The 10,272-nt window shown below is 51.6% G+C and overlaps 1 protein-coding gene and 1 pseudogene across 1 annotated transcript; both read left to right on the top strand.

The window, feature by feature from the left end:
- Window positions 1-1,526: 1,526 nt before the first annotated feature.
- LOC129680019 (U6 spliceosomal RNA) lies at window positions 1,527-1,639 on the top strand (annotated as a pseudogene).
- Window positions 1,640-7,796: 6,157 nt separating this feature from the next.
- Window positions 7,797-9,372, top strand: Id3 (inhibitor of DNA binding 3). Its single transcript, XM_055611179.1, has 3 exons — window positions 7,797-8,143; window positions 8,260-8,342; window positions 8,853-9,372. The coding sequence occupies exons 1-2, from the start codon at window positions 7,844-7,846 to the stop codon at window positions 8,317-8,319; spliced, it is 360 nt and encodes a 119-aa protein (XP_055467154.1). The 5' UTR covers window positions 7,797-7,843; the 3' UTR covers window positions 8,320-8,342; window positions 8,853-9,372.
- The last annotated feature ends 900 nt before the right edge of the window (window positions 9,373-10,272 follow it).

The following is a 10,272-nucleotide window of genomic DNA, read 5'->3' on the forward strand; positions in this document are numbered from 1 at the left end:
GTTTGGTTTGGTTTGGTTTGGTTTGGTTTGGTTTGGTTTGGTTTGGTGCTGGTGATAGAGCTGAGGATCTCATGTATGCCAGACAGGCACTCTATCAATGAGCTACACACTCAACCAGACAGACAGCTCGCTCGCATTTAAATCCGGCTGCCTGCCGCCCTCACCTGGGGCCCAGACACGCAGCTTCCAAACTCACAGGAGAGAGTGGGGCAACACAGACTACCTGGCCGACCCCCCACATTTTGCGAGGCTTCAGGGGTGGGTGGTTCCCTTCGAATTCCACGCCCCAAAGCGTAAGTGTGCAACCCTCACTGCTGTGTGACCTTGCTCGGGTTACCTCCCGTCTTTGAGCCTCCTCGGTCAAATGAGGGTTGAGGGTGATGATACACGCCGAATGCCTACCCGGTTAGGTCTGGGGAGACACGGCCTGTAATGAGGGCACCTGGAAGGTGGGGCTGCGGGATGGAAAACGTAAGGACAGCCTGGGCTGCACAGCAAGGCTGTCTCATAAAACATGAAGGGACAAATGTCAAGGTCGTGGCTGGCACTCAGCAGACCCTACCGCTACACGAGTCGCTGCTATACTGTGGAGCCATGCGGCCTGCAGGAAGGTCCCTGTGAGCTGCAGCCAAGCCTTGTCCTCCGGCACCCCAGCCTGTCCGAGCTCTCTCTTTCCTCTCTGGCAGGGTTAACCCTGTCTCCAGGCCCATCCCTCTCTCCCTCCCATCCCTTCCCCTGGCAGCTTTTGAACTGCTGCTGGGCCCCAGGCCAAAGCAAGACAATGTCTGAGCAGGGTGGACTGTTCTTCAAGGTCTTTTTTTGTCCTCATCTTTCTTTGCTGTGCACTCTGGACCTCATGATTCTTCTGCGACCTTTCCCGACCCTAAAACTCAACTATTTGCTGAAGAGAACATTATGCCTGGAAGTCACAGGACCAAAGCCAACGTGAATTCGAACTTTTACATTTTTATTTTGCTTGTAGTGCTGGACATCAAACCCTAGGGCCGCTCTAATTTACACCCTGCAGGCCAGGGCCTGCTGGCATATACTGATAATCGCAGCACCCAGGAGGCAGAGGCAGGAGGATCTCCACAAGTTATAGACTAGGCTGGTCTACACATGAGTTCCAGGACAGCCACAGAGGGGCACAGAAAGACCTGCCTCAAAACAACAACAACAGCTAAAACTTTGTAAAGGCGGGGGGAAGGGGGGGACACTGGAGAGAGAGCTCAGAGGTTAGGAGCACTGGCTGTTCTTCCAGAGGTCCTGAGTTCAATTCTCAGCAACCACATGGTGCCTCACAACCATCTATAGTGAGATCTGGTGCCGTCTTCTGACCTGCAGGTGTACGTGCAGGTAGAAGAGTGTATACATAATAACTAACTAAAACTTTAAAAACAACAACAAAAATTAAAAAAAAAAAAAACAACAGCTTATATCTAAGTGCTGATGATTACTGGTGTCAGATTGAACTCAGTTGTCATTAATGTGTGTGTGTGTGTGTGTGTGTGTGTGTGTGTGTGTGTGTGCTCACTTTGGCAGCACACATACTAAAGTTGGAACAATGTAGAGAAGACAAGCATGGTCTCTGAGTAAGACCCATAAGTTGGTGAAGCATGCTGCACTAAAAATTATTTTTTTCAGGCTTGGCAGTGGTGGTGCAAACCTTTAATCCCAGCACTTGGGAGGCAGAGGCAGGCGGATCTCTGTAAGTTCTAGGTCAGCCTGGTCTACAGTGCAAGTCCAGGACAGCCAAGGCTACACACAGAGAAACCCTGTCTTGAAAAGCAAACAAACAAAAAAGTCTTTTTGTCAGTGTGTGTAGATATATGTGAGGCTATGCATGTCAAGACATGACTGTGGAGGTCAGAGGGCAACCCTGTAGAACTGATTCTCTCATCGCAGCTCCACATGGGTTCTAGACTGAACTCAGTTATCAGGGTTGCTCAGCAAGTGCCTTTATCCCTGGAACCATTTCATCACACTAACTTGTGGAGATCCTCCTGCCTCTGCCTCCTGAGTGCTGAAACTATAAGTATAAGGCTACCAGGCCTGGCCCACAGGACTTAAAGTTAAGTTGTCTGTACCAGTGCTTATAAGGGACACCAATGAATTCAAGGCCCCCTTGGGCTACAAAGTTAGGCTCTGTCTCAAAAACACCCACAGCTTCCCCCCAATAAACAAGTGTCTCACACAGGCTAGGTACTAAGAAAAAAGCTCCCTCTGGCTTACCCTGTGCCAGAGGCAGAGCCAGCCCTGGGGCATGGCCCGATCACTAACCGGTTGGTGAAGTAAGGGGTTAGTCAGCTTTACGGTGGTGGGGCTGGACTAAGATGGAGAAGGCAGTGAACTGCAAAGCTGATCCCTAAGTTTAGCAGCATCCACTGTGTAATGTCAAAGGACGTGCCACATTGGGAGGGGAGCTGGAACGCTCATAGAGAGTGTTTAGTGTGTGCAAGGCTCTTGAGTCCTGGCTCTAGCACCTAAATAAACACACCCTGTCTATCACCCTAATGAGCCCAATTTACTTTTCGCTATCTGGTGGAATAGTCTTCTCAGGGGCTGGCGAAACTGCTCATCAGGTAAAGTTGATTGACACGGAGCTTACGGACCTGAGTTTGATCTCCTGGAGTCCTGTAGCCGAGGGAGAGAAACAACCTCTGTAAATTGTCCTCTGACCACCACGCATTCATCAAGATGTGGACACACATAGATACGAGCAATAACAACACTCCCCAAGAGGTCCCTTGGAAGGATGGAAGCGGAGTAATAGATGCAGGAGGATGAAAGCTTTGGAGACAGGGTGAAAATCTTGGATTTGCCACCTAAGAGGTATGTAGCCTGGTCTATACGCCTCTCTGAGTCTCTTTCTAGGTGTCCAGAAAACGGGCCAGCGAAGCCAGGCATGGTAGAGCACATTTGAGATCCCAACACTGAGAGGCTGAGGTGAGAGAATTTGAAGTTTGAGGACAGCTCAAGCTGCACAGTAGGACTGTGTTTCAGAAAAGTCAATGAGAAAATGCGGGGCTTGGGCTAAGGCTGAGAGAACAGTGCCTGCCTGGCACTCACAAGGCTCCCAGTCTCGTCCCCAGCACTTTAAAAACCAAACCAAAACAAACAAGCAAACAAACAAAACCAACAAAGATTAGGTAAACAGCTCTTGGCAAACAGAAGTCAACAAACAATGATGAAGATGGCCGTGACAGCTCTGTTTCTGAAGTGTAGAGGAGCCTGTCTCGATGACCCCTAAAATCTCCACCTCTTCAAGGTAGGTCCCCATGTCCCTAATACTGCCTTTCTTTGTGATGCCCACAGTTCTGGCAACTCCCTTCAGAGGAAGCACTATCTACAAGGCGCACCTTGGATCCCATTCAACACACCGTAATACAGAAAGGTTCCGACTTCCCATCCTCTGTCCCCTACGGTCCTCCCAGCTGTCAGGTGGGTAAATATAATTTTCTTCCCAACGTTATGGAGCTGATAAGTGAGAAGGAATGATGGTGGAGAGCCTAACCAATGCCAGGATCTTTTGTGCTTTCCTTGTATCCTCTGGTTTTGGGGGGTGTACTTTGGGGTTCGAATTTGCAGAGACTCATGGGATAGGCCTTTCTGAACAAATAGGTAGATATTAGAAAAGGCACAGGCTGGCAAGATGGCTCAGCATAAAGGTGCTTGGCCTTGGAGCCTGAAGATCTGCATTTGCTCCCAGGACCCAGAGTACAAGGAAGGAACCCCATTCCCAAAAGCTGTCCTCTTGACTTGATCAGATGGTGGTGGCATGCATACATTGAGACACTGTGCGACCGCACTTACATAAATCACTTACCGGTTTTGATTTTTTTAAAACACAGCTTCTGGGAACCTTGAACCCATTTAGAAGACTTAACAATTATAAGAACTAGGACCAGAGCGGTCAGGGAGTCAGGGGAGTAGAAGGGCTGGATCTTGGCCACAGGGCAGTCACAGACATTCGCCATAAGCTTGGACAGGGTTCTAAGGTCCCCTGGATCCCCGAGTCTACACATGGAGAAAAGATAGGCAGCCAGGCTGACAGAAGCCCAGTTTAAGCAAGACATCTGCAATCCTCATCATCATGACATTGACTTTGAAATTCACAGCCTAGAGACCCCACTGCCACCACGTCTTAAATTTCTAAAGACGAAACAGTAATAGCTTACAGTTCTGCCAGCTCCTCAAAAAAAAAAAAAATCAGAGAGCACAACATCACTTTTTTTTTTTTTAATTTTGGCAGAGGAAGATGCAGTTCCTGGAAATGCTTACAAAATGATTCCTGACACTAGGAGGAGATAGTTAAGAGGGGAAAAGGAAAGAGAAAAGTTATCTGCATACGGATAGAAAAAAGGAAGGTGGAAAGAAAAGGGATAAACAAAAGAACTAAAAGAGAAAGGGGGGCTTTAAGGGCCCCAATTCAGGGGACGTTATCAAGGTCTCAGCATCTGCGATTCGCAAGCCGCTCGCCGGCGAGGGTGGCGCAGGCCCCGCCCCCATCTCGGGTGTCGGGCGCTCATTGGTGGGAGAGGCAGTCGCCGGCCGGTGACTGCCCGAGGAAAGGTTGCCTGGGACACGCATCCCTGGGTGAACGCATGACGTCCCTCCCTGGCGCCAGGCTGTCTGGGGCTGAGTCTTAGATCAACACAGCTGTGGGACCCGGACCCACAGCTGGGCAAAGGAGCGGATTCCTCAACAAAAAATAGGATTGTGGGAAAAGTTCTGAAACAAAAACAGCGCAGACAAAAGCCTTAATGACATCCTTTCATAAAAATAAAAAATGCAAGAGGGGGGAAAAAGCTGGTAAAAGGAGCAGAACTGGGAACAGAAAGTTCAGAGGCGTTTGGAGTAAGAGGCTGAGGCCCCGCCACCGCTAAACAAGTTGCAGAAGGCCGGGCCGAGCCGGCCAGTCTGCCGTGCAGGGGAGCCTTCGGGGTTTAAACTCTAGTCAGTGTTTCCAATCCAAGCGAAACCCGCTTCTTTCAGACTTAGACTCTTAGGTCAGAAAAGACCCTTCAAGGCCCTTTGCTCCCCTCCTTCTCTTCCCTTCTCCCAGAGTTAGGTCCAGGAAGGAGAGGTTTGTGTCCCAAGGTAAGTTATTGGCACGGAAAGGACAGAATGAGGCTTGATAACCTCATGTCACCTTTCTGCCCTATCCCACACAGCCTATGGCCATTTCCGCCTGGAAGCGTCATGAGGAAAACCAATTGTAAACCTCGTAAACCCTAAACCCGCTATTCCAGCCTGAGGCAATAGAGGTAGTAAGGGAGGGCTGAAGAAGAGAGACCAGACCTGGGTGGGCTCCTGAGGGAGGGATCGTGCTTATCAGGTGTTTAAGATTCTTTTGTTTTTCGAGACAGGGTCTCACCAATTATTCCCTGGCTGTCCTGAAACCCACTCAGTAGACCAGGCTGGCCACAGACTCTGCGATCTGCCTGCTTCTGCCTTCTGAGCTCTGGGATTAAAGGCTTCCCCCCACCCCAACATAAATGAGGTCAGAGCCAGATGTGGTAGCCCACCCCTTTAATTCCAGCACCAGGGAGACAGAGGGTCTCCGCCTTTGAGGCCAGCTTGATTACAGAGAGCAACCCTGCCTCACAAACACAAATAAATAAGTAAATAAAGACAGATAAATAAACGAAGTCGACTTCATTAGCTCCACTTAACAGGCGAGAAAACTGAGGCACAGAGAATAATTTATTCCAAGTTCACACAGTTAGTGAATTAGAAGAACTGGAGTTTTGAACATAGGTCTGCCAGGCACTGAAGGCCATGATTTTTCTAGAAGCTCCTGGCTTGACTATTTTGCACAAACATGTAGAAGTCTTCACGACAGCCAAAGAAAGGACCCTCTGTTGAGTTATTCAGGAGTCCCCACAGCCTCGGAGATTTCCCTTCCCGTGATCAAATAGCTGGCATTTAGCTTCTGCAGCATATAGAGACTGACTTGTGTTTCCACAGGTTAGATCCCCTTTTTCTAACACCGAAATAGCTGGTCTTGAGAACTTTAATATCCCTAGGAGAAAACTCTCAGAGACTTCTTTCTTGGGACAACAGGGCAATGTGGAATTATGGGAAAGAACGAGGCCTCAAGACTGGCTTACCTGTGATGGGATACCCAGCATGCTTTCTCTGCCCGCTCCCAGCCCTTCCCACACTCCTTGTCACACAAGCATAGAGTTCTGAGTCAGAAAGTATTTATAACAATTCCTCACTTCTCCCTCTGCCATCAGAGCCAGGGTATCTGGGTTTATTCAAGATCGTAGATGGCCAATGGCTAGCAGAGCTGGCCAGATTGAACCCAGGGCTCTGGCTTCCTAGACCAGTGTCCTTCCAGCTATTGGAACTGCCCCAGCTCAGAGGTCCCATTGTCCTGCTCATCAGTGCCACACACTACTGAACATCAGATTGTTTCCTGTGTTAATCTTGTCCCCGGACATTGTGAGATTCTTGAGGGCAGGAGCCTCCGTTCCAAGTGAAGCGACTTCATAAATATTTACCAGGCTGATTGATTAAGAAAGCAATCTTGGCTGGGAAAGCCCACCTGGTTTCCACCAAGATGGAAACCAGAATCTTGGAACTAGAGTCTTCCGAGTCTGGGAAGTGGAGAGACCGGCAAGCAGAGAGTACACTGTCCTTTTGCAATCTGGGATCGCCTGCCCGCTGGCTCCTCTCCTGATCGCTCAGATGGTGATAGAACTACTTCAGCAGGACTGGGGCTAATCATGTCCAGGTGGCTGCCCCTTCCACAGCAGAAAGGAACAGACAAGGGGGTGGCAGGATCGCCATTGTTTTCTTCGCAGAGTGGAGAAAGTGTGGGGAGGGAGGCAGGCTGTGCAAAACGAGGAACCAGGAACCGAGAGTTAGAAGAGATTTGCCCGTTCGGTTGTGCCTGCGGAGGGGCTCTTCCGAAAGGGTTTGTGCAGAAAGCATTCCTTGTAGCCCCCCATATTTGAAACCTTGTCCAAAATTATGAACAAATTCACTTGCAGAGAACAACTGGGCATATATTTAGTGGCTGAAGGAGTTCATGGGGGCAAACGGTGCATGCTTTTTTTTTCTCCATGGAAAAGGCTTGGATTCAGGCTGCTTTCTTCTGTCTCTTTTACCCCCTTTCCCCCTTTTGCTCACATAAATAGCGTTCTTTGCTCTCAACCTCCCCTTCCCTCCTCCTTCTGCAATCTCAGCGCCTAGCCCAAATCTGTTTTCTTCATTGTAACCTCAGCTTCACCGCAATTAATTTTTTCCCCCTCTGGTCACAAGATAATTCCTGACGCCAGTGAGTCTGGAGGTCAGACGAGCAGCAAATTGGGGAACAAGGCGGCACTAATGCCTTACAAGTTTCCCTTGAAAATTCTTGAGAAAGAGAGAGAGAGTTCGCGTTCGTTCTTCAAGGGATTTATGACCTCGGAGCTGTGGGTTCGAACCAGTGTTGGGCAGGGGGCAGGGGGCAGGGCAGCTCCAGGATCTAGGGCGCCGCCAGAAAAAGCAAATTCTTAAAGTTAATGGTTCTAAGTGATTTTTCAAATCTGTGCTGGCTCGAGAGCCCCGCCTCTCGTCAGTATCAGCGCTTCCTCATTCCTCGCATCCGAGGCTCAGCGGTCCCCGGCGTCAGACCAGCCCGAGGCAGCCTGTTAGCAATTTAAACCCACTGTGAACGCCCAGGGCCGGGGAGGCGGTGCCCAGGGCGGGCGGGGGCGGAGCCTGGGGGGGCTATTTTGAATAAGGGGGTGTGTCCTCGCGCGGCCTGTATAAGTGGCGGCGGCTGCAGGCGTGCGCGCAGTTTGCTGCTTTGGCGGTGTTCTCTACGCATCACTCTCTCCGCTCTCTCACCATGAAGGCGCTGAGCCCGGTTCGCGGCTGCTACGAGGCGGTGTGCTGCCTGTCGGAACGTAGCCTGGCCATCGCGCGCGGCCGCGGCAAGAGCCCGGCGGCCGAGGAGCCGCTTAGCCTCCTGGACGACATGAACCACTGCTACTCGCGCCTGCGGGAACTGGTGCCGGGAGTCCCGAGAGGGACTCAGCTTAGCCAGGTGGAAATCCTGCAGCGGGTCATAGACTACATCCTCGACCTGCAGGTGGTCCTCGCGGAGCCGGCTCCCGGACCCCCGGACGGTCCGCATCTCCCGATCCAGGTGCGCCAGGGAGCCAGTCCGGGCTGGGCTGAGCTTGCGGGCTGGGGTGCTGCGGGTGCCCCTCCACCGAGTCCCCCAGTGCCTTGGCTAACTCGTCTCTTACCCTCCTTTCACAGACAGCTGAGCTCACTCCGGAACTTGTGATCTCCAACGACAAGAGGAGCTTTTGCCACTGACCCGGTGGCCCTGGCACCTCCCGGTAGGTTTTCTCCTGAGGCGGGCGAGAAGGCATGCATGGGAAACCCGCGCTTGACAGAACGCTGCAAGGCTTAGCTCAGGCTCCCTCGGTTTGGAGAAACCCGAGCCAGAGAGGGAGAGGCAGGAGATCTATCCATGGTCACTTAGAAGCAATGCCAACATCACGTTCATTCCTAAGGCACGCTACGCTGCCTCTGCTCACTGCGGGTGGCCCAAGCCCAGGGCCAGTGGGCGCGCGGCTCGCATCAAATAGCCTCTTCACGGAGGGGACACCCCCCCACACACACACACACACTTCCACTAGTGTCATTTCCCAGCGGGAGGGGGAGTGGTGGCTCCGCCTGTGGTCCTTTGGCGCCAACTGGGTGGAGGCTGTGTGGGGCGCGGAGTTATCAGCTGGAGGTAGAGACGGAGTTTCCTCCCTGGCGCCGGCCAGTCTGCGGCGGCCTCCGCCTGGGCGCGCTCGGCGGAAACTGACGGCTCTCTCGCTCTTCTCTCCTCCCCCGCCCAGAACGCAGGTGCTGGCGCCCGTTCCGCTTGGGACCCTGGGACTCTGGGACCCTCTCACCAGCCGGAAGCCCGAGGGCATGAATGAGCCCGGATCGCGCCCAGCCCTCTTCACTTCCCCCAAACTCCTGCCTCGAGGCTTGACCTGGATGGAGCTCGAGAGCGAAGGACCGAACTTGGGTGGCCTGAAGAGCTAGCGCTGGGCAGCAGCTGGGCAGCGTCACCCTGTCCCCACCCTGACTCCCAAGTCTTAAGAAACTGGCTTTTCCGAGAAGGGGGTTGTCGAGAAGGGGTTGTGTGGGCGAGTGGCCGCCCTGCACACTGCTGCAGGACAGGCAGCAGAAGCGCTGGTCTTTTTCTGGTCTCCTTGGAGAATGGCTCTGCGGCCCGGATTATGAACTCTATAATAGAGTATATAGCTTTTGTACTTTTTACAGGAAGGTGACTTTCTGTAATCAATGTGATGTATATTGAACTTTTTATAAAAGTTAACATTTTGCATAATAAACCATTTTTGAACACTTTGTGTGTGACATCATGCGCCGTCTTCCCATTTCTTATTGGGAATTAGGAAATATCCTAGGGGCTCGGGAGAAGCCAATTTGCGCATCCTTTCAGTAATGAGAAAGTTCCCGGCTGAGGGGTCGAGCGCTTTGGTAGGAAGGGCTCAGGCTAGGAATCCACGTCCACTGGGCAATCTGTAGTCCTTTCAACCTGCTACAAATGCAGTCAGCAGCTGGATTTTTTTTTTTTTTCCTTCAGTCCTTTGAGACTTTGCAGTGGCACTTTGATACTTTTCCTGGCTCTGGGGATTTGATGAGTGGAGTGGTGTGTGGTGACCCATTTCAAGTATGAATAAACTGACTGCCCGTCCTAGTTTCATTTCTCTCAGGCTTTCTGGTCTTGCTTCCTCCTGGACTTTCAAACTGGGGGGGAGGGAGGAACCCTGGGGTTTCTGGGCATAGTGGTGCATGCCTTTAGTCACCGCTCTCTGGAGTCACAGGAAGGACCATCTCTTGAATTTGAGGCCAGAGCTACATAGACCCTGAGTTGGAAAATCAAGCCAGGGTCTTGCCTCAAATCTGCAGCCATTTTCGGGGATGGAGGCTAGCTGTGAAGCGATGCTGCAAGTTCCCTCACTGTTCAGTAAACTTTTACCTTTGACCTGTAAGTCTGAGAAGGGCGAGTAGGTTTGTGGCGGGCCGGAGTAGGACCTTAAGCGATTTGTGAGATCAGACCTGGGACAGGGACAAAAGGCAAGATACCAACCCAGGTGCCATCTATGCACCCAACATGGTGCCTCTCCAGGTGCGCTGCACCAGGCTCCTGTCCTCACTGAATTCCTGTTTATATGATCTAATCTGTGTGTCGGGCCTTGGCATGTGTTACTTCTATTTCATAACAAACAGGCCATGTCATTACCC

Source organism: Psammomys obesus, unplaced genomic scaffold, assembly GCF_907164565.1.
Source record: "Psammomys obesus unplaced genomic scaffold, mPsaObe1.curated_primary_1811, whole genome shotgun sequence".
In the NCBI taxonomy this organism is placed as follows: Eukaryota; Metazoa; Chordata; class Mammalia; order Rodentia; family Muridae; genus Psammomys; species Psammomys obesus.